General features: G+C 54.9%; 5 protein-coding genes across 5 annotated transcripts; 4 read left to right on the top strand and 1 right to left on the bottom strand.

The window, feature by feature from the left end:
• Window positions 1-362: 362 nt before the first annotated feature.
• CCOS01_00967 (fungal specific transcription factor) lies at window positions 363-3,499 on the top strand (the record flags this gene model as incomplete). Its single annotated transcript, XM_060449163.1, has 5 exons — window positions 363-761; window positions 845-972; window positions 1,032-1,096; window positions 1,152-2,724; window positions 2,782-3,499. Coding segments are annotated over 5 exons (2,883 nt in total), but the record flags the coding sequence as incomplete, so codon positions are not given.
• Window positions 3,500-4,463: 964 nt separating this feature from the next.
• Window positions 4,464-7,229, top strand: CCOS01_00966 (ATP-dependent metallopeptidase HflB; the record flags this gene model as incomplete). The annotated part of the gene is made up of 2 exons (XM_060449162.1): window positions 4,464-6,363; window positions 6,421-7,229. 2 exons carry the CDS (start codon window positions 4,464-4,466, stop codon window positions 7,227-7,229), a joined length of 2,709 nt encoding a protein of 902 aa, XP_060320600.1.
• A 3,534-nt stretch (window positions 7,230-10,763) lies between these two features.
• On the top strand, window positions 10,764-13,021 carry CCOS01_00965 (uncharacterized protein; the record flags this gene model as incomplete). Its single annotated transcript, XM_060449161.1, has 4 exons — window positions 10,764-11,026; window positions 11,226-11,462; window positions 11,546-12,033; window positions 12,096-13,021. 4 exons carry the CDS (start codon window positions 10,764-10,766, stop codon window positions 13,019-13,021), a joined length of 1,914 nt encoding a protein of 637 aa, XP_060320599.1.
• Window positions 13,022-14,182: 1,161 nt separating this feature from the next.
• On the top strand, window positions 14,183-14,603 carry CCOS01_00964 (uncharacterized protein; the record flags this gene model as incomplete). Its single annotated transcript, XM_060449160.1, has 2 exons — window positions 14,183-14,214; window positions 14,327-14,603. Coding segments are annotated over 2 exons (309 nt in total), but the record flags the coding sequence as incomplete, so codon positions are not given.
• A 3,441-nt stretch (window positions 14,604-18,044) lies between these two features.
• Window positions 18,045-20,348, bottom strand: CCOS01_00963 (homeobox domain-containing protein; the record flags this gene model as incomplete). Its single annotated transcript, XM_060449159.1, has 4 exons — window positions 18,045-18,652; window positions 18,708-19,405; window positions 19,470-19,607; window positions 19,663-20,348. The coding sequence occupies 4 exons, from the start codon at window positions 20,346-20,348 to the stop codon at window positions 18,045-18,047; spliced, it is 2,130 nt and encodes a 709-aa protein (XP_060320597.1).
• Between the last annotated feature and the right edge of the window lie 2,490 nt (window positions 20,349-22,838).

Genomic DNA, 22,838 nt, shown 5'->3' with positions numbered 1-22,838 from the left:
TCTTACGCCACCCCGATTACCTTAAGTCAACCGCTTCACGCTCTGCTTCAGCTCGAGCTTCACCTTGACGAGACACTCCACCGCTGCGGATTCCAGGCCAGACCTAAAACGAAGAGCTTCGGGGTCTATCGCCTTGGGAGGTCCGCTACGGAAACAAGTCCACCTCTCGGCGTTAACAATTCGACCAAGCCACCGTAGTACCGAGCGAATAGCAGTGCCCACCCCTCTGCCGCTGCGCTAGCCATCTTACGCTACCTGCTTGCAAATACCGTGACAGGCCGATTTCCTTTAGGCCCTTTTCGTCTTTTACTTCATCCTCGAAAACCCCCCCCAATTCCTCCTCCCAACTTTGCCGTCTGTCCTTAGACACCCTCCCAATCCCATTGCGCACAGCGCCGCTTTACAACCACTCCGATCAGCTCGTCGACGATAACTCGCGCGCTTCTCGCGCTCATCGGCATCCTCTCACCTTCACAGCAAACCACGCCCCCGGACCTTGCGTCCCGACGACAACCCCGCGAGTGCCCGGCTTCGGTGAACACCGACTCAATTCGTCCAACATGGACCACATGGGCTTCCAGATGCCTCATATGGGGGGACCGCCCCAGATGATGAACCAGCCGCCCCAGATTTTTGGCGCTTACACGCCCGACGGCCTGCCCGTCACGCATATGCCCCCCGACCTTGCTGCTCACATGTTTGGGGACCCGTCTACCCTTCTCGACGATGCAAATGAGGCAAAGAGAAGAAGGATTGCGAGGGTAAGCATCTAAACTCGCGCGACCATCGCCGGCCCTGCCGTGAAGAAGAGTAGAACGCTTACCCCAATCATCTGCGCCCGCAGGCTTGTGACATGTGTAGGAAGAAGAAAATCAAATGCGACGGCAAGATGCCTGCCTGCAGTCATTGCATAAACTACAAGACGGATTGCGTATTCACTCAGGTCGAAAAGAAGCGTAATCCGCCAAAAGGGTACGCTGAGATGTGCTCATATAGTCCTTTCCGCGATATCCGACTAACAAGCTGTCCAGAGCTAAATACATTGAAGGGCTCGAGAACCGTCTAGGCCGCATGGAGAATCTGTTGAGGCTGTCAGGTTGGTGATGCATAAATTGATATGCGTCTGCACATGGTTCTAATCGATTGCGTAGGTCTTCTTGGCGAAGACGACGACGGTGACACGGATCTGGGCACACTCGAAAAGCGATTGGCAGAGAAACAACAGCAGTCGAGACAGGCATCCCAAGCTGCGTCTAACCCTACATCTCCGTCCCAAGCAACATCGGGGCAGAACGAGGCCATGTCAACGCCGCACAGCGCTATAACGTCACCCGAGCCTACCAAAGAATCGCACAGAGATCCCAAGGATGCCGACAAGCGCCGGGCCTCCGTATCCGAGGAGAAGGGTAACGAGGAGGAGGTCGAGGCGCTTTCAGAGCTCATGTGCTCTCTGGTCACCAACCAAAGTGGCGAGACGCGATACATCGGTTCCTCGTCAGGCTTCTCCATCTTTTCGCCCAAGGGTATTCAGTGGGTGAACGAGAAGACGGGCGACAACTCGTTCCAGCAAATGATTTCCGAAGTTTCAATCGACGACCACAAGTGGACCGCCTGGAAACCCGAGGTTTTCAGCGACTTGTTCCGCCGCCCAGTCTTCCGGCCACTGCCTCCCAAGACGGAGGCGTTGTCTCTGCTGAAAGACTTCTTTGAGAACTTCAACTGCATGTTCCCATTGTTTCATCAACCCACGTTCATGCATCTGGTCGAGCGACAATATTCCGACGATCCGTACGAGGGCACCGGTTGGTGGGCGAGTTTGAACTGTGCTCTGGCTTTTGCCCATCGCCTGCGTGTCATGAGTAATCTTGTACCGCAGGAGGAGGACGATAAGGCTTGGGGTTACATGAAAAACGCGTTGGGGACTTTTGCCGAATTATCGATGCGCAACACAGATTTGCTGAGTGTACAGGCCTTGCTCGGAATGGCCCTCTTTATGCAAGGAACTCCCAACCCTCAACCGACATTCCTTCTGGTCGCCACATCCATTCGTCTTGCACATAGCATTGGCCTTCACAAGAGAGGAACTGGCTTCAACCTCAACCCCATTGAGATTGAGCAGCGTAAGCGAGTGTTCTGGATCGCTTACATGCTGGACAAGGACCTTTGCCTCCGAGCGGGCCGCCCGCCAGCTCAGGACGATGACGATATGAACGTCGAGTTACCCGATGCTGATCCGGAAGACAACATTGGTAACATTCCTTTGGCTGATGGTAAGGGTAAGATGAACCTCTTCCGGGTCATGTGCGAGTTTGCGACAATTGAAAGCAAGGTCTACTCTCGACTGTACTCGACCAAGGCCACAAAGCAATCGAGCGGAGAGCTCCTCAACACCATCGGAGAGCTCGACCAGGAACTCGAGGAATGGAAGGACAGGATTCCGATCGATTTCAGACCAGAGCACGAGATCAAGGCGTCGCATACGCCTCTCATCTTGCACGTTGCCATGCTCCACTTGACTTACTACAACTGCTTGACGACGATCCACCGCATGTCAGTCCACCACGGCTACTGGACAAGTCGCCTGTCCAACTATGCCATTCAGGGTCTCAACGCCAAACCCCTCAATCCCCGCGTCTTCTCTTCTGCGGCGCTCTGTACCGCTGCCGCCCGAGCATCGATCTCGCTTCTCAAGTACATGCCACAGGGAGATTCTCCAAGTGTTTGGTAAGTCGAGTCAAAACGCTGATTATTGTGCTTATGATAACTAACCTCGTCTCGTAGGCTTATTCTGTACTTCCCAGTATCGGCCTTGATGACATTATTCGGAAATATTCTGCAGAACCCAATGGACCCAAGAGCCAAGTCGGATACCAAGTTGATGAATCTCGTGGTCAACTTCTTGTCCATGCTCGGTCAGGAAGCAGAGACCGGAGGTGTGCACCGTATGCTCGGAGTGTGCTCAGAGTTTGAGAGGATAGCCAAGCTTGTCATCGAAAAGGGGGAGAAGGAGCAGTCTTCGCGGAGGAAACGAAAGAGCGACGCCGCTATCAAGACGTCGTCAAGTCCCGCCGCATCAACACACACACCTAGGCCTGTCTCAGTCACCACTCCAACTCCCCAAACCGTGAACGGTGCAGCTACATCATCGACGACAAACGGCCAATTATCACCAGACTTTAATGGAGAAGCGAATCGGAGGAGGCACGGCTTCAGCCCCATGACGACAACATCGATGCGAGAACCATCGCCGGCACTCCCGTCTGCCGGATGGCCGCAGGAATTCAGCATACCAGAACAACCAAACTTCAACAACTTTGGCGAGATGACAGGATTTGCAGGGCCAAACAGCGCTCGATCGCCGCCAGTAAATATGGGCGGGCCGTTCCAGCAACCTCTCCTGCCGCAAGATCTGTTCGCCCTCCCCATGACTCTAGATTGGGACTGGGCAGAGATGAGCGGCGGTGCGTACCCGACTGTGGAAAACGGCAATGTGGGTTAGTTGATCTCGGAACCCTCGGAGCAAGTCCGAAGCGCTGGAATATTTGATTCGACGGACAACCGCGTCAACAAGTGGTCACTGGACAGAACATTTTAGGTTGCATAATGTGCATATATGAGACGACATCACGAACCATTTAACGCATGTACGAGTAATTGGCCTGCCGAACGGAGCTATGGCTGGGAGACTTGTAGGGAGAATCTAGCTTATTACGCTGTACCCTGCCAAAGAGTGGCGGAAATGACATATTCAAAACTACCAAGGCGATGCTCTAGAATTGTTCCCTTTTTTGAAAGATGCCATGTGATATCCGTAGAACGTGCACATTTGAATGAAAGCATTACTTGTTCTTGGCCAACAACGGTACGGTAGCAAAGCACCAGGTTATACTCCATACTGCGTAGACATTACTGATGATGTACGTAAGTAGACGGTGGCCTGAGAATCGAGCGGGCGGGACCACTCTAGACCCTGTCCACCGACGCGTGGTATAAATGGAATTCAAGGTGTCATTCATTATTATCGGAGTTTGCGGGCGGAAAGGTCCTTCTTAGCCGAGAACGGGGGGCACTGGAGGCGGCAGCGGTGGGCCCGGGGGTTTTGCTGGATGGCTGCGGACGGAGTTTGACAGTCACGTGCACCGCTAAAATCTCGGCCTCAATGGGGCCCGACATGAACTCATCACTATGGGAGCTTTTGCCATCGTACAGTCATCCTAGGAACACCTGGTCCAATTACCAACCACACCTTACACGATTTTCTCTCACCACCAACGCTGCAACCAAGTGCGGCTGGTGCTCTACTTCGCCATCACAAACCCATTGACACCCGACCTACCATTGTATACGACTACCGGGGCGCATCGATGAGATAGCACATTGCTGCACGCGGTTAATACTCCCTCCTACCCGACTCCGGTCGTCCCGCCTCGACACCCCGCGACATACAGACACAACACAACACCATGGCGAGGTTCCTCCGCCAGTCCGCGCAGCTCGCGCGAGCTGTAAGGATCGCTCAGCAGCCGGTAACACGTATGCGCTTCCAGCCCTCCAGAATAGCACGACTCGGACCGCAAGCTCCGCTAGCTTGCTATCGATCGCGGTTTTATTCGACAAACGGCCCCGAGCCCCCGAAGAACGAAAAGGAGACGAATGAGAAGCAACCTGAAAAGAAGGAAGAGGCACCTGAGAAGAAGCTGTCCAAAGAGGAGCAAATAAGGAAAGAATGGCCGTTGCCCGAAGGATGGGTCTACCTCAACGAGGAGGAGATTGAGAATTTGCTCAAGATGGGACAGAACGACAGACTGCCTCGGTTCCAGAAGGACTTCTTCATCAAGAGTGTGGAGGAGATGAAGCTGTTGGGAGCTCCTCAGGAGCTGAGGGATCTCCTGTTGACACTGAGGGAGCGGAAGCTGAAGATGACGGTCACCGACATCGCCAAGATTCTCCGCGTCTCGACTCAGGTCGCAAAGAGGTTCTCCGAATACGAGCAGACTGTGCTTATGCGCGAGGAGCAGAATCCGACAAAGGAGAAGGAGGACGGCGCAAAGGACTCCCAGCAGGGCGAGCAGGGCAAGCAACAGAAGGAAGGGCGCAACTCCAACTCGGAGGGCAACGAGGGCGCACCAGGCGGCGGATTGGGCGGCAAGAGATGGATCTTTGGCATGCTTAGCACCGGCGACCTGATTGTTGCTGCCATCGTCTGGATCGTCGTTCTGCCCTTCTTTGAGTCCATGATCTTCGGCCAGGAGAAGGAGATCACATGGCAGGAGCTGCGAAAGAACTTCCTGGACAAGGGTCTGGTCAACAAGCTGGTGGTCATCAAGAACCCTGGCCGCGTGCGTGTTGAGCTGAACAGGGATGGAGTGCAGTCGGTGTACGGCGGAAACGAGGGTGTCAACCCCAACATGCAGTACTACTTTTCCATTGGCTCAGTAGAGATGTTCGAGAAGCAGCTCGAGGACGCCCAGAACGAACTCGGCATCCCTACCTCGGAGCGCATTCCCGTCAGCTACGCCAGCGAGGGTGGCATCATGCCCTTGGTCTACGCCTTCGGTCCCACACTCCTTCTGGTTGGTCTGCTCTACTACACTACAAAGTCGATGGGTGGACGTGGCGGCAACCAGATGTTTGGATTTGGCAAGAGCAAGGCCAAGAAGTTTAACCACGAAACAGCAATCAAGGTCAAGTTTAGCGATGTTGCCGGTATGGACGAGGCCAAGACGGAGATTATGGAGTTTGTCAGCTTCCTGAAGACCCCCGAGCGCTTCGAGAGGTTAGGCGCAAAGATCCCTCGCGGCGCCATTCTTGCCGGACCCCCAGGAACCGGTAAGACGTTGCTTGCCAAGGCCACAGCCGGCGAGTCTGGTGTTCCCTTCTTCAGCGTCAGCGGTTCCGAGTTTGTCGAGATGTTTGTCGGTGTCGGTCCTTCAAGAGTGCGAGACCTGTTTGCGAATGCCCGTAAGAGTGCCCCCTGCATCATCTTCATCGATGAGATCGACGCCATTGGTCGATCAAGACAGGAGGGTAACCGTATGGGCGGCAACGACGAGCGCGAAGCAACTCTGAACCAGATCTTGACCGAGATGGACGGTTTCAACACCCAGGAGCAGGTTGTTGTCCTCGCTGGCACCAACAGAGCCGACATTCTTGACAAGGCGCTGATGCGTCCCGGTCGTTTCGACAGGCACATCTTTATCGATCGCCCGACCATGAAGGGTCGTCAGGAGATCTTCAAGGTGCACCTGGCCAAAATTGTTACCAAGGAAGATATGGACCACCTCATGGGCCGTTTGGCAACTCTGACTCCGGGTTTCTCCGGTGCTGACATTGCCAACGCCGTCAACGAGGCTGCCCTGGTTGGTGAGTTTGATCTGACTTCTAGCTCCTGATCTGCCAGACATGCTAACTTTATTCTAGCTGCGCGTGCCAATGCCGAGTCAGTGGAGATGATTCACTTTGAGCAAGCCATTGAGCGTGTCATCGGAGGTCTCGAGCGCAAGTCTCTTGTGCTCAACCCCGAGGAGAAGAAGACGGTGGCCTACCACGAGGCCGGCCACGCCATCTGCGGCTGGTACTTCAAGAACGCCGACCCCCTCCTTAAGGTTTCCATTATCCCCCGTGGCCAAGGTGCATTGGGTTATGCCCAGTACCTTCCTCAGGGCGATGCCTATCTCATGACTGTCCAGCAGCTGATGGACCGCATGGCCATGACGCTCGGCGGACGCATCTCGGAGGAGCTTCACTTCCCCACCGTCACAACGGGGGCCAGCGACGACTTCCGCAAGGTCACGCACATGGCGCGCAAGATGGTGACGCAGTGGGGCATGTCGGAGAAGGTCGGCCCGCTGCACTTTGACGACGACCCGAACACGCTGCAGAAGCCGTTCGCGGAGGCGACGGCGCAGGCCATTGACGCCGAGGTGCACCGCATCGTGGAGGAGGCCTACAAGCAGTGCCGTGACCTGCTGACAGAGAAGAAGAAGGAGGTCGGCATCGTGGCCGAGGAGCTCCTCAAGAAGGAGATGCTGACGCGCGACGACCTGGTGCGCCTACTCGGCCCCCGGCCGTTTGGCGACAACCAGGAATTTGAAAAGTACTTTGGCGGACAGGGGCAGAAGAGCGCGCCGCCGCCGTTCCCTACGGAAGAGGTCGATAGCCCGCCTGAGCAGCCGCCCGTCGGCCCGTCGCCGACTTTCAAGAGCCTTGAGGACGCGCCGAGGAGATGAAGGGTGTATGTGATTGGAGGAGGAGGATGTATCGTAGGACGGTGGCATGCGGACGCCAACATGCCGCAAATTGTATTTTTGTTATCAACAACCCCCCGGTTTCTCCCCCTTAAAAAGAACTAGGCTATCTCTCTCTCTCTCTCAACTCTTGCCCTTTATGGCGGATGTGTTACTAGTAGAAGGCATATCATCATCATTGGGGGCTTTTCTTTCCTGGAGTAAAGATGGGGGAAACAACTTTCTTCATAGTGTTGTACTTGTAGGAAATTATGTAGATACATCTCTACCTATTTTTATTGCTTCCATTGTTTGAAGAAAACATGATGGAGTTGTGGAGTGAAGATGTATGCTGTGCAAAGGGAGGAGTGAGGGCAGGCTGCCTCTCCTCGATGCCGTTTGTGATTTTGGGGAGGTTTGTGTGGTGTCCGGTGCTTTTGATGCCTCCTTTGATATGGTTGAGAGGGCTGGTGGTTCGACCTGGGCAGAAATCTAGACTGGTTTTTTTTTTGTGTTTTGAACTGCGATGTGCAGGTTGTTGGCTTCGGTCCTCGACGATGCGAAAGGACAAGAGGACACCCCCTCCATATGGCGACGGGGAAATTACCTTGGGTTACTAACGTTGTGGTGTTCTGGATTCAACGTGCTGTGCAATCTAGGTACTGCTCGATAATCGAAGTCCTACAAGAGTACGCATGCTCACCGCGAACAACATCACTTGTAACAAACTGATGCCGTTTGAACAGCCCTCCGATACGGGGTGGTCTTGGAGACTTTGGATGTGACCTATGGCGAATGGAGCCCGTCGCAGTCTGCTATGAAGGGAGATATGGGTTTTTTTCTCTTTCTTTCACGCTTCGGCTGTAATTCACGCCCTTTGACCTCCGATCGTAGGGGGAAAAAAATCATTTCTGATTGGGGAGGAATTCAACTAGGTAATGCGAATCATGAGCGTGACAGCGAATGAAGTCGGCGAATATCAGTGAAGGGTGAGACTTTAGTCACCCCTTTTCCAAGAATCCCGAACAAGCCAATCCGTCGCAAACCGCGAAGAACGTTACTGGGTCGGACGCGTGCCGACCTCTTTTCGAACATGGTAAACGGGTACGGAATTTGATAGTAAGGATAGTAAGTCTCTTGATTGACCCCATTTCAAGCATGACGGACCGTATTTGGACTCTGAAAAGTATGATACCTTTTTTTCAGAGGCTTCCATCCATCTTTGAACTCAACGCAATGAATCCAACCTTGACTGGGTGCCGCAACCCGGCGACCCGGGACCCCGAGACTGCAGGGACGAAGATGGGCCGAGATATCCAGCGAGGATTGGGATTGGCACTGAGGCAAGTGATTGGTTCACCACACATACACACTGTCACACACACAGAGTTACAACGAAAGAGAGAAGAGCAGCGTGCATGCGCAGGGCGCACTAGAAGGAGATGGTCCCGATCCTGTGGGCAAGGTAGATGGGTAGATGTGTGCCGGTCCTGGCCGTGTGACTGGGTTTGTGCTAGGTAGACGTGTAATCGGCGCCCGCCCGCCACCGAATACAAGTGCCGCGCGAAAGGAGTGAGAAAAAAAAAGAAGGTTGCCGATCGTTTTGTGTAATTTTGCCGACGGATCTCACGCAAGTCAAGCAACCCCAACTTCTTGGTACGAGGTAAGTAAGTAGACCTCTTTGGCGGGAAAGAGTACAGCTGGAGAGAGCTTTTGGCCCAAGTGAACTTTGGCCCCGTCGTCCTTTGCTTTTGCTTGTTTACATCGGGGTAAGAAGATGGCTAACCTAAACGGCGCAAGAGTCTGGCGGACTAGAGGAGCACGAGGGCGCGAACTAATGTGTGACTGTTGACTGCAGGATACCTTGGATCTAACTGCGTAGTATCCGTAGACGTCATTGGTAATTCTTCAGTAAGACGAACTACTTACCCTTTCAGTAAGAAAACCACAACGAGGCGCGCGCACGCAGCGGGATTCCCTTGTACGAGGTCAGGTATCCCGTAGGTGGGAAGACGAAAGCAACCAAAAAAAAGAGGGTATCGAATAAATCATTCATTCTGCCCAAGCAGAATTTCAATTTAGTTCCAGCAGAGCCAATCAAGAGCGCCGATTCATTCCCATTTTGCTTCGGGTTTCCAAGACTGGGGTTGCCGGCGGAGGAAAGGGTGGGAAGAGGGGGGGGGGGACAACAGGTACGGAGTAGGGTACTGAAAATATACCTGGATATCGCAAAACTTCCAGGTGCCAAGGTACCTAAGGGAGGGCGGCTATACTGCAGATATGCACGTGGCGAGAACTCGCTTCGGCGGTCGGCCTTTGTCAGTTTTTTTGGTGACCAGACGGTTCGCTGACTCGGCGAGGAGCGGTGACGGCAAGGAAGCGGGAGGCGACCGACGGCGGCGGGGTGGGGGGGGGGGAGAGGGAAGAACTGGTGAGGTGGGATACCTGTGACCTGCCCGAAGTATTGGTGGTGTACGGAGTAATGTACCAGGAACTTCCGTCACAACCGTGTTTTCCGTCACCTCTCCTCTGTGCGAGTGAGTCTATTGCGACAACTTTATCATGATGATGCCAAACTCTGTCACTTTCTCCCCTTCTCTGAAATGCGGTCAACACTCACATAATCTCATTGCCATCGTAAGATATTGCCGTTGAATTCCACCCAAGATCGCTCCCTGTTCGAGATCTCCAGCGGGGTGGGGCCGTGTCGTCTTCGAAATTTGTCTCGTCGACCAATCTAGATTCAGCGTTTCCCGTCAGGACCAGGAACTCAGGAAATCAATCATCCTCTTTTCGGTCTTGTCCCCCCCCCCCTTGTCTCTTTGCGTAACTTTTCTTCCTCCTTCTGCGACCAAATCCAGGTCTGTCGTTACATTTCGCACCTCTTTCGATATCCACTCAATTCCAACTTCAACCTGCGGACCCCCCGTATTCACTGCCGTTTTTCTCTGGACTCTCGCAGCGCGTAGACGATCCCGCGATCTCCACTCCGTCATTGAGAGACAATAACCCTCCCCGGCTCGGGTTGGGTTTCTTGGAGACTTGAGGCGAAGGAAACCTTGCCTCGGCCGCCCGTCGCTCTAGTCTGTCTACGGATATCCCCTCTGTACGGATACACATCTTAAATACAACCGCCAACCCGCCCTCTCGGGCGAGGGCGCCCACAAGCATCACGGGTTCCCCAAGTTGCCACCACCCGACACTCAGTATACGAAGAGTCTCAACCGGTTCGGCGGAGTTGAAACAGAGCTTCAAGACGATCTGAAGGCTCTTGTGTTCCCTGCCGACATGATTGCGTATCGGCCTCACATCCTGTTTTGCTGAACTCGTTGTTGGCCCTTGTTTCTACATCTTTGCATTGCTTTCTTTGCATTGTTTGATTGCAGCATTTTGTTTAGAAGAGACCATCATCTCTCGTCGCAAGGCGTCATAATCAGCAGTTCCACTGTTTCCAACCGCCAAGCCAGCCCTCTCTTACAAGTAATCCGATACTTGATCCACTCGACGGCGAAAAGGACGGCGACGACAACGACGGCCATGGTATCTACTATCGACGAAAAGGCGGTCCTGCCGGGTCGACGCCCCTCGCCCGCGCAGGACGCCACACAGAACGACAGCACCGGCACCGGCACCGGCTCCGGCAACCGCACCTCGCGCAGACCCGGCGGCTGGTGGAAAGTGCACCTTTTCCGCGGTATGGTCAACGACCTCCGTCGTCGGGCGCCCTTTTACGTCAGTGACTGGACCGATGCCTGGGACTATCGCGTGGTGCCGGCCACGGTCTACATGTATTTTGCAAAGTATGTCCGTCTCGTTGTCATCCTCTGTGGTTCTGATCCTTCCATTCCTCTCGGAAAGTATGATGTTTAGCCAGCCGTATGCCAGGATGAAGGTTGGACCTGTGTGCCTAATCCTCTGTTGTAATGTTGCTTTCGATGCCTATTGCTATCAGTTATCTCGATACTCGGCTTGTTGACACTCGGCTTACCGGCTTTGCAGCATCTTGCCCGCGTTGGCATTCTCCCTCGACATGTTTACGAGCACGGGATCGACGTACGGAGTCAACGAGGTCCTCCTAGCTTCCGTTCTCGGGGCTGTGGTCTTCTCTCTACTGGCCTGCCAGCCTCTGGTCATTGTCGGCGTCACAGGCCCCATCACCGTCTTCAACTACACCGTATACGATATCATGGAGCCAACCGGCACAAACTACCTAGCATTCATGTGCTGGATCGGCCTGTAAGTCTCGCCCAAACCCTTTCCTCCCTTCCCTTCCGCCTTCACCTCATCACGCACTGACGAAACATTCAACGGGGGGCCAGGTGGTCACTAGTCTTCCACTGGATCCTCGCCGTCACGAACTCGTGCAACTGGCTCCGCTACGTCACGCGCTTCCCCTGCGACATCTTCGGCTTCTACGTGGCCTTCATCTACCTCCAAAAGGGCATCCAGGTCCTCCAGAGGCTGGGTGACGCCGAGCCCTTTTACCTCTCCATCGTCGCCGCCCTGCTCGTCTTCATGGTCGCCTACGTCTGCGCCGGCGTCGGCGGGAGCAGCCTGTTCCACCACCACGTGCGCGTCTTCCTCAAGGACTACGGCACCCCGCTCACTCTCATCTTCTTTACGGGGTTCGTGCACATTGGCAGGATGGAACCCGTCGATTTGGAGGTGCTGCCTACTGGTATCGCCTTCATGCCCACGGCGGACAGGAGTTGGCTTGTGGACTTTTGGAACATTCCTGTCGGGGATGTCTTCCTGGCTATCCCCTTTGCTATCCTCTTGACCATTTTGTTCTGGTTCGATCACAACGGTAAGGAACATGCGCTCGACTCTCCCTATCCAAGGCTTCGCAAAACTAATACGAGCTTGCAGTGTCTTCACTCATCGCACAGGGAACCGAGTTCCCGCTCAAGAAGCCGGCCGGATTCCACTGGGACCTCTTCTTGCTCGGCCTCACAACGGGCGTGGCGGGCATCCTCGGCCTGCCGTTCCCAAACGGCCTCATTCCGCAAGCCCCGTTCCACACCGACTCCCTGACAGTCAGCAAATCAGAACCCGAGACGGACGAAAAGGGCGAGTTCAAGGGCAGCTACGTGACAAAGGCCTCGCACGTGGTGGAACAGCGCGTGTCCAACCTGGCCCAGGGCCTCCTGACCCTCGGCACGATGACGGGCCCCCTGCTGGTCGTCCTCCACCTCATCCCGCACGGCGTGCTCGCCGGCCTCTTCTTCGTCATGGGCGTGCAGGCCCTCGAAGGGAACGGCATCACCCTCAAGATCCTCTTCCTGCTGCGCGACAAGAACCTGACGCCGCCGGGTCACCCGCTCAAGCAGATCCGCCGGCGTCGCGCCATCTGGGAATTTGTGGCCATCGAGCTCGTCGGGTTCGGCGCCACGTTCGCCATCACGCAGACCGTCGCCGCGGTGGGGTTCCCCGTTTTCATTATGCTGCTGATTCCCATCCGCGCCTGGCTTCTGCCGCGCTGGTTCTCTCCCGAGGAGCTGAGCGCGCTCGACGAGGCTACGGCGTCGCCTTTCACCATGGAAGGTATCGGTGGGGTCCACGGGGGCGGGGACTCGGGTGATGATTCGGACGGGACGCGGGTGTCTGATTATGATAATGTTGGGGAGGAGGGACATGGTAGTAGGCAGGTACCCGGGAACGGCGATGGCATCTTTGCGTCGGCGGAGGAACCGGGGAGAAGTCGGGAGGACGTGGCGGAGGCGGGACAGTCTCGGAGTGCGCAGGGTGCGGGAACGACGACGAGGAGAGGAGGGCACGCTGCGACGGCTGACTGAGGTCAGCGTTGAAGTGACCCGAGATCGGAGAGTATTAGAGAAATACCGTAATGCTTGACCAGTTGATACCCAAGAACATTTACCACTGTTGAAAGATTGAGGGCAGAAAAGGGGATTTGAAGGTGGCCTAGGTCGTGCAAACCGTCCTTCCACCTACCTGCAACCACCAGAGAACATACGTACGAAATTCAGCACAGATTACTGCACTTTGTACTGGCCGAAAAGCTGCTTTGCTGGCGTGTATACCAACACCTAACGTTGTGTGCTTAGTTGGCGTTGATCAGTATATCAATGCACCTTACTCCGTGTCCAGTTCTACTCAGCTCCAGTGACAGTGAACCTCCCGGCAACGTGTCAAAGAAGGAAGAACACAGGGTCCTCTCACATAACTACACCTGTAGACTCTGGATCAAGGTAACAATTGGACAGCTTTTTACGCGTCAGTAATGGGATTGACACATTGATTCTGGGCAGTAGGAGCGGTCAGCGTCCGCTCGGCCCAGCACGCCCCGCAAGCCCGTTTAGGCAATCGGGGTCTCTGTGATTGGCTTCCAGTTTCCCTGATACGAAAGCCGCTGGTGTTTGGCATGAGCTCGCTTAGCAAGTCAGTATCGGTTCTGCTGAGGGAGGGAGGAGCCTGCGGACAGGCGTACCTTTTAGAATCGTTGGCTTCTGAAGAATCTTGACCGTAGTCTGTTTGGTTGACGAGAAGAAGGGACTACCGTGTAATTGACAGGAACGAGGACGGGACGTTGGAATTGAGGATGCGGCGGTGGTCAGTGCGCCTCACACCATACTTCTCTTCTACAACCCCACGATCCCTCACTCCTCGTCCTCTTTACCGTCTCTCTCACATCATCTCTTTCGCCTGACGTCGCCTTCAACACTGACGTTACGTTACTATATCGTCTCGGCTGAGGTCGACACGGTGCAAAACTCACATCCCGGAGAGAAACCATCAACCTTCGAGGGTCTCTTTCTATCGGCACATGGGAAACCAGATTCGTCCCATGATCGGTAGCTCACTGACCCTTCCCCGCCACGGGAAGCTTGCAATATCGGACAGCTTCCGCCATTGGCTCGCCTTGGACTCGAAGCCTTCGACGGCATGAACCCGGGGGGTCACGCCGACCCTCCCGTCAGGTCCTCTCGGCAACGCCCTCCGTGATAGGCCGTCTCCTGCAGGGCAACTGGTAAGGTATGAGGAACTTCCGTCGCTCAACCACGAGACCCAATCATCGCATCTCCCCAAGGTCAACAAAAGGGCCCAATACCGAATACGCAGTCAACTTGCTTCAGTCCTAGCGTTGAACCCCGCATCGTACCGAACAACGAGGTACCTCAGAGTACCGAGAGCCTTGGTGTGGTTGGGCACTCGCGGAGCCCTACGTCCTCCACCTATCATGCTGCGGCGGCCGGGTCTCTGTCGTCGGCCGTCTGCCTCCGGACACACGCATCGAGCCAAGCGTCCTCATACGACAAACGAGGACCAGCTGTCGCCCGATCTGACGCCTCGGGAACTAATCGCCTTGGCCCAGCCTGGATGAAGACACGCCCCCCCTCCCCGCCTCAACTACGTTGAAGCTGTCGGCCTGGACAATCGCGGCCTCTTGCATGTCTTGCGCATCTCTACCTCCGTACTACTTCGGCAAAGGTTGACTTTAACTTGGCCACATGTAGCCGATTATACCCACGCGTAAGTAACCATCTACTGCAGTCCCTCCGTCGATCTGACAACCCTCACGACATACAGCCCGCCAGTTCTCTTCATAAGTACGGAAAATCCGGGGGTCACAACGTACCGTACCATCCAGACCCCATCCCCACGGGGTAGCACAAGGTTAATACTCTGTCCCTCGGGTAGCTGGAGCTTAACTTTGATACCACGTTCCAGTAATTTATCCAGCTCTCGGGGAGGTTGGGGCATTGGCCGGCTGCCTGCCTGCCGTTCAATCAGGCTATGCCTGTGTCATCTGTCACCGAGAGGATTTGATAACCCGCAGCGGGCGGTTCTGTCAAAGGCTCGAAGCAGTTGCCACATATAGGGTGCGGAACCAGGTACAACTTTGCCAGCCAACAGCCGAGACAACAGATCCGGGAAAGGCCTGCCTTTTTCGTTTCACGCTTTCTTTTTCTCCTTTTCGCCCTCACAAATCCTGTTTTGGTCCCGGATCATGTATCCCCCTGCTGTCAAATGAGCTACCGTAGCAAGTAGCTGCCGCAGAATGTCTCTTTTCCTCGCCGCCTCCATCATACGGGGTAGAGTCCTAAAGGCCTGACGTTAAAGACATCCTTGAAATGGCCTGTCGCCTGCTGCCCAACGTCGAAACCACATGTCTCTCTTGTACTCCACAGAGGTTTCGCCTCAGCACGCAAGCGGTGCAAGACAGTTGGACAAAGACAGAACAGGATAGGTCGGGACAGAGGGATTCACATCCTCATCGCCCCAAACCACGCGATCCAAGACTTTACCTGTGTATCGTGGCAGATCCGATGCTTACGGCACGATTCAGAGGGCCGCGGATCTTTGCCATACCGCAGCGTGGCTTGAGGTAGTACCTGGAGAGAGACAACAGCTACTGCTGCTACCTCGGATGCTTAGCAGTAAATGCATCCATCACAATGACATTCGGTCTCCTGAGAAGAGATGGTGATGGTCTGATGGCTGTACTCTTGGATCACAGACAGCCACGGCAGGGGTTGGGAAGGGGGAGGCGTGCACACCAAACAAGGTGACCAGGAACCAAGAACAAAACAAGACGGAGTATGTAAGTTGCCGGTACTTCTCCATTTTGCCATGGTGGTACGTCTCTCGATTTTGAGACAGAGGAAAGATGAATGACACCGGCACCGTCCCTCGCCACTGGTATCCCCGCCATTCCGGGAGGAAGGCATGGCTTCACGGGAAAGGGGGGAGGGGGCGTGTAAGCGTTCAGAAAGGACCACGCTCGTTGGCATCGGTTTCTTTGAGCTTAAGCTTAATCGAGTTGACTCCGACGAAGCCGATCTCGACCGTGAGCAGTGAATGGAGGGGGCTGCGTGGGGGGTAACCTAACTGCATGGAGGACTCATTCAGGGTATGCAAAGTTGGGTGAACTTGGCGAGAAAGCTTACCGGCATTAGGTCTTTGGTATGGCTTCAATCATCATCCTTTTGCCTGTTCCGCCAGAAGGGAGTTTGGGCATACTACGTAGCATTATCTACTACCTCCCGGCCTTACGAGGTTGTATCCTCGATCTTGAGGGTCTCATCGCTCTGTTCAAAGGACCCCGAGTAGCCTTGGATGGCCTCCGTCTGGTCGGGTTAAGTTCGTAGGTAAGGTAAGCTGCAGTAGGCCCGGCGGCGGTACATGAGGGGGCAGGGGGGGGGGGTCTTACAGCTGCCAGAAAGATATACCCTCTGCCTACTTACTTAGTATTGACAAGAGCAAGAGTAAGAAGAGCCCTCCATTGAGCTGCAAGCCCAGAGCAAGAGGCAAAGAAAAGAGTAGGATCGTGGGGGAGGAACCGGCGAGCTCGTCCGTCTTGCCAGCTCCCGTGATTCCCCCCCCCCCCCTTTCCCGGACCAGCACCGCCGAGAATGAAGCCGGCGGAGGAAGCGGACGAGCGAGCGGGGACCAACCAGAGCACAGCATTTGGAAGCCTCCGGCCGGATCGCAACTAGTTTCCGGTGATGAGGAACCGGGGGGGCAGAATAGTGGAGGGAAACCACTCGTGACCAACAACAATGCAAACTACACTGCACTTGTTGTTAAGCAGGTCGAGGAATCATTCGGTTATGGAGGTCTCCTTCCTCGGATTCACTCACAGAGTCAGATCACTCGACGACCTGGCATGCCGTTTATCTCGAGAGCTACTCTCTAGTCCTCGCTGCTAAGTCGTGTTTTGGGAAGGGCTTTTGGGTAAGGTAGTTAAGGTTATGGATCGATCTCGGTTCAGTTTTCAAGGGCGAATGAAGCGAGACGAGACGAGACGAGACGTCCAGGGTTACATGAGGTAAGGTCTATGGTAACCCATCACAAACACAATTGTTGGAAAGAAAACCTCGGCAAGGATGGGATGGAAGGGAGTGGGCGACCTTCTCTCTCTCGCTAACCGAAGCTATACTTACAGCCCATCACTTCTTTCTTCCGTCTCGGGATATTTCCTTTTTTCTTTCCCTTCCTCTTCTTGAAACCACCCCCCCCCCCCCTCCTCCTCCCACCTGTTCCGTTTCTCAACGTAGTCCAGCCCCTCGTGAGATCTCGAATCCTGATGCAAGGTTGTGATGGCGGCTGAATCCGCGCCGACGGGTGTCGCCTTGGACTGGGTAGCTTGGCTTTTTCGGCAGGTTCAGCACACATCATTGAGGCACATCAAGTCTTTGACGAATCAAGGTGGTATTTGCATATACTAAGAAACTTCCCTGTTCTGCTACAACACTCAAGAAAAGCGGAAACCAAAAAACCACATTGAGATACGTTTTGACGTTTGGAGAAGGGGGTATTTTGATAGAGTACAAACTTCAAGAACAGAAACACCCTGACGTCCAGTCCTGGGAAGCACTCAAGAGGAAAGGAAGAGATGGGGAGCAGTTTGCAGTAAAAGACAGAAAGCTCCCTTTTTGTATGTCATTTGGGGATATATGGAGTTGCCAAAAAAGTAATATGTGCATAGAGCAGAAGAGAAAAAAAGACAAGAACAAGAAAGACAGAAAATTGTGAGCTTTCGTCTCATCATACAAGAAACCCAAGAAGCGAAAAAACCAAAAAACCAAAAAAGGCCAAAATCAACAAACGCAAGAGAGAGTCATGTCGTTGGAGCAGCGCGCTCGCACACCCCTTATTCTAAGAACAGGTAAAAATATCAGATTTTCCGACCCAAAAAACCAAAGCAGAATGTTTCCGGATTTCCCCCTCCCTTTGTCTCTTCCTCCCTTTCCTTTGCCTTGGGGTATCTTTGGGGGTTTGGCCAACTTTCCAAGTATGGTCCACATGAGATTTGTGTTTTTTCTTCTTTTTTTTTGGGTTCTCTTTTACTTCTCTTTATGCTGTGCTTCCGTATGCCTGAGGTCCGGGTGCGGGTCCAGGTCCGGCCGGTGCTCCGCTCGAGAAGCTTCTCTTCCTCTTCAGCGCGCCGAACTCGTGTCCGTACTCATCTCCTCCGCGCTGTTGTTCCTGGTGATGTTGCTGCTGCTGCTGCTGAGCGTACTCGCCGTTGTGCGCGCCGTGAGGGGGGTGCTGAGGCGGCATCGGGCCGCCGCCGCCAAAGGTGTCGCGCATGGGCGTCCTGGAGCTGGAGGTGTTCATGCTGGCGTGGAAGGCCTGCGAGAAGTCGTTGGGCGCGGCGATGGGCGCGCTCATCTGAGGCATCGAGTAGTCCTGGACACCGCCGGGTCGGGCGCCGGGCGTGCGGGGCAGGGAGAAGTCGACGGGCGCGGTGAGGGGGGCTGAGGGCAGACTGGAGGTGTAGGCGAACTGGGCCGAGGTCGCGCGAGGGGCCGGGGAGTGGCCTGGGGGCGGGACGGATCCGACAGAGCGGTACTGGTTGCGGAGGTCGAGGCCGAGGGTGCCTGATGAGGCGCGGGCGCGCAGGCGGTTTGGCGGGCCGCCGGGGAAGCTCGAGTAGTTCATGCCGGGAGGTGAGTTGTTGCCTACGTTTGGGGTTAGTGACACTAGTTTTTTATGAGATGATGGTTGAAAGCATACTGGAGTAAGAGCTTGACTCGTAAGGGAGGCCGCTGCTTGAGGGGCCGCTCATCTGCTCTGGCTGGTAGACCGACTGCTGTCTTCCACTCAGCTGAGGGCTTCCGCCGGCTCCGTGGTGGTATGTGCTGTAGTCGATCGCGTCGCCCTTCCAGGACATGCTGGAGCGGAGAGGAGAGTTGAGGTCCGACCTTGACCGGTTCATGGTCTCGCGGAGCTGGAGAGGCTGGAGAGGTCGGCTCGGCTGGCCGCGGTGCATGGACATGGAGTTCTCGAGGGCGCCCTGTCGCGCAAAGGGGTTTGAGGTTCGGGGGCCGGGGCCCATGGGCGACAGGTGGCTGCCGTATCCGTAGCGGTGGTCGCCAGTCGAATTGGGTGTCATTGGAGACAGGATATCCGGGCTGCTCATGGTTCCCGGGGGAGTGAATCCGATGCTTCCAAATCCAGGGCTGAGTCCCGTAGACGACATGTGCTCCTCGCCACCCTCTGCCCTGCGGACGTCGACCATCAAAGGACGAATCATGTGGTCGGCGTATGACTGTGTACCAAAGTTCATGGGGGATGACATGGGAGTGTTGAGACCGTGGACCGCGCCGTAGGGGGAGTGAAGAGCCTGAACGTTGTCAAAGTCGTCGGGAACCGCACGCATCTTGATCATGCGGTCACGGTCATCGGCTGTGAGACGCTTAATCTTCGCACGGCTATTGGATGAACAGGATTAGTTCCACAGTCTCTTTGAGATTGTAAGGTTGCGAGCAGACTCACCGGTTCTGGAACCAGACTTGTACTTGGCGAGGGCTCAGGCCGGGGATCTCCCTTGACAGGCGCTCTCTGTGGGCGGCATCAGGGTGAGGCTGCTTGGCGAATTCACTCATGAGGAATCTCGTCTGTTGGTGTGTGAGACTGTCGTTGTGGTCAGTATGCCGCTAACAATGCTTCATGTGCTGCTTCGACTAACCGGAAACGCTTCATCTTCCTCCGGGCTGCTGTCCGTTCTGCGGCCGTCTGTGGGGTTCCATCGCCGTCGTCGAGCATATCATCATCGTCAAGCACGTCGTCGTCCTCGTCCTTGCTCAAGCTACCCTCGTCATGGTCCATCTGGGACGAAGACACATCGGCACCGAGCTCTGTTGATGAAGCCGGGTTCGAGATCATTGTCTGGCCCTGCATATCTGTTGATGCCGTGGGTTCATGAGATGCCGGCTCTGCGGTCTTCTCCAAGGACTGCGATGCCTGTCGCTGTTCCTGCTGTTGTTGCTGCTGCTGTCGGTCCTCGGGCTCGTCTTCCGGAGTGGGCTGCTTCACTTGACGAAGTCCAAGAGGGTCTGCTGTGCCACGGTTTTCCAGACCGGGTTCTTGCTTCGTCTGGATCTCTATTTGTGCAGGGGCGCCGGTTGCAGTGCGAGGTTGCGACGCATCCGAGGTCTCATTGCCAGCTCCGTACGCCTGGGAGAAGACGTTGTTTTCCGGCCCTGGGAGGTAAGAGTACTGCTGCCCTTGCCACTCGGGAGGCGTGGGCAACGGAGCTTCGAACTGGTTCGACATGCGTGGAGGAGTGGTAGGGGCCTTGTGGAGGGGGGTCTCAAATTTGCTGTAGGACCAGTGGCTCTGCTCGGTGGTGTCAAACTGCCTGGTAACAAGCATTGGGACAGGTGTGGTGATTTCGGTTTATGAGGTGGTTGTCTTGTTTCGAGCTGGTACAAGGACGATCTGGATCTCTCTGGAGAGGATGTCCTGAGATGAGGTTGAATCTAGGACAGATGGGAAAGGAGTGTTTGGAGGGATTGTGTTGGAAGCTATCGATGTTTGCCGAGATCTAGATGAGCTAGAAGGTGTACGACAAAAGCAACCGATAGTGGTAATATAACAGCACTCTATGTTGATGATTCAAGATAAGGTTGATGTCGGAAGGTCAAGGTGTCTAGCCTTGGAGTTGGGTCCGTCCCGAGATGGTTCTTAACAAGTTAATCAAAAGAGAGAGTGTAAGAGTGAGAGTGATATATAGATGTAGAGAGAGGATGATGCGTTGATGCGTCAAGTCGTTTTGGGAAAAGGAAGAGAAGATGATGAAAAAGGGAAAGAGGACTTGGCTACCCCAGGTCCCACGAGGTAGGATCGATCATATATTGTATAAATTTGAGGGTGTGCCAACTGATAGTATGGCGGGGTCGATCGACTGGGAGGCGTTCCTGGGCCTGGAACTGACAGGCCCCGTTGTGTATGGCAAGTCTGAAGGATACCCGTGGTTGTAATAAGGCGGTCTTGTAAGGAAGCCCTTGCTCCTTAGTTTGACAGAGGTGGAATTAATACCGAAGGGTACGGCCATCCACACGGAGAAATGTCGAGGCTGGATCCGGACAGGAGGACTTGGGACTCGAGCCAGGGCCAGCACGGGCAGCCAGAAGCAGCTGGCCACGATGGGGGGAGAGGAATAACGGCTGGTTCAACGACGAGGGTTCGAGAGTACTCGGTACCTGACTGGTGGTGTCGAGGAGGACGAGGATGACTGGGGTGAAGAGGGTACTCAGGTACCGTAGCAGTGGAGAATGAGATGGTTGAAAAAGGGACCCGATGCATGGTTTAAGGCTCGCCGACTCGAGTGAGAAAAGCCGCAGCAGCAGTATCCGTAGCAGAGAAAGCAGAAGTAGAAGCACAAGCAGCAGCTCATGCTATGCCATGCCAGACGGGTACGGATAGGCATGGCATGGCATCGAGCTTTGCCCGCCCGCCGTCGCCGCCGCCAGGCCCCCGGCTTGGACGTGGGTGTGTGTATTTGGGATGTGGACGTGGGTGTAGATTTGTCCATGTGGATATGGACAGACGGGGAGGGAAGGGGACTGCAGGGTAGGGGATGGATCCGTAGGGTAGGGTAGGGGGAGGGGGTGGGTAAGGTGGTCTGGGAGAGCAGCACCAGCAGCAGTTCCTGGCATCAACAAGTCAGTCGGGGCACGCGCGAACGTGGGTGGGCAGCTAATACCAGCTGTTGCTCTTGTCGCGGGATGCTGTTGCTGTTGATGCTGCTGCTCTGCTGAGCCACATGCATCTGTGCGTGTAAATGTGGTATGGGTGTGGATATTTCCGTCCATCACGTCCAGTCTTCTTCCCAAGCACTACCAAGTTCCCACGGTGGTACCCTCCTACTCCTCCTCTTCCAGTGTCCACCCTGTGTGTTCGAGAAGAAGACCTGGGCTGAGCCTGGGGGATCGCTCAAAGCGAGGTGACAGATGAACCGGACGATGGTAGCAGCTATATCACCAAAGCCCATGGCCTTAAGATTTTCGGCTGAATGGCTAATGCCGTGCTGCTATTGACTGTCCTGGAACCTATAACCTACCCAACACCATTCCGTCATTTCCAGCCCAGCATGGCATAGCGCGAGCGAGAGAAAGAGAGAGAGTACACAGTATGTGTGTGTGTGTGAGTGTGTGTGTGAGAGTGAGAGAGATACCTGACCCTTGGCCCGTGTTGGTAAAGGCAACAAAAAGAGAGAGATCCTAGATTGAGATGACAGATTTCTTGCAGCGGCGTGCCAGCTGAGCAGAGTTGAGCAGCCCATGGTGAAACGGGGTCACCTTGTCTGTGAAGGCCTGAATAGGCAGGCTGATGTCGACGCCTGAATCAGTACAGAACCAGGTGGGCGGTTTTGGAGCAATGGAGAGGAGGGAATGAGACAGGGTCGAACGGGGGCTCTCCCTTTTCCCGCGCCTGTTCCCATTTTCCAGTAATTTTTTCTGGCCCTTGGCTTGGTGCGGCCGCAGAGAGATCAAAAAAAGAACCTGAACCTGAACCCAGAGCTGGGTTCATGAAAAAAGCTCAGGTACCAGACAGGCACAAGCGCGAGGCACAGGCACAGGCACCGAAAGGCGCGGCCGAAGGTTTGACTGCTTGGCCCCAAAAATAATGATACTATGGATCTCGCATCGAGGCGAAGGGGGATCACAAACCACCTCAAGGTTCCCTGTGTACTTACAAGTTACGGATACACGCGATATTGCACAGGGACAGATGGTCCTCCTCCTCCGAGGCTCCGACATCACACATACATGCCTCTCTCTCGAGCAAGCCCTTGACACACATTATTACTGCGTACTTACGCAACACGGCAGAGAGAAAGAATCGAAAAGACGGCTCGGG

This window comes from Colletotrichum costaricense, assembly GCF_030867565.1.
Source record: "Colletotrichum costaricense strain IMI 309622 chromosome Unknown Scaffold_1.1, whole genome shotgun sequence".
In the NCBI taxonomy this organism is placed as follows: domain Eukaryota; kingdom Fungi; phylum Ascomycota; class Sordariomycetes; order Glomerellales; family Glomerellaceae; genus Colletotrichum; species Colletotrichum costaricense.
This window is presented reverse-complemented; position numbering and strand designations above follow the sequence as displayed.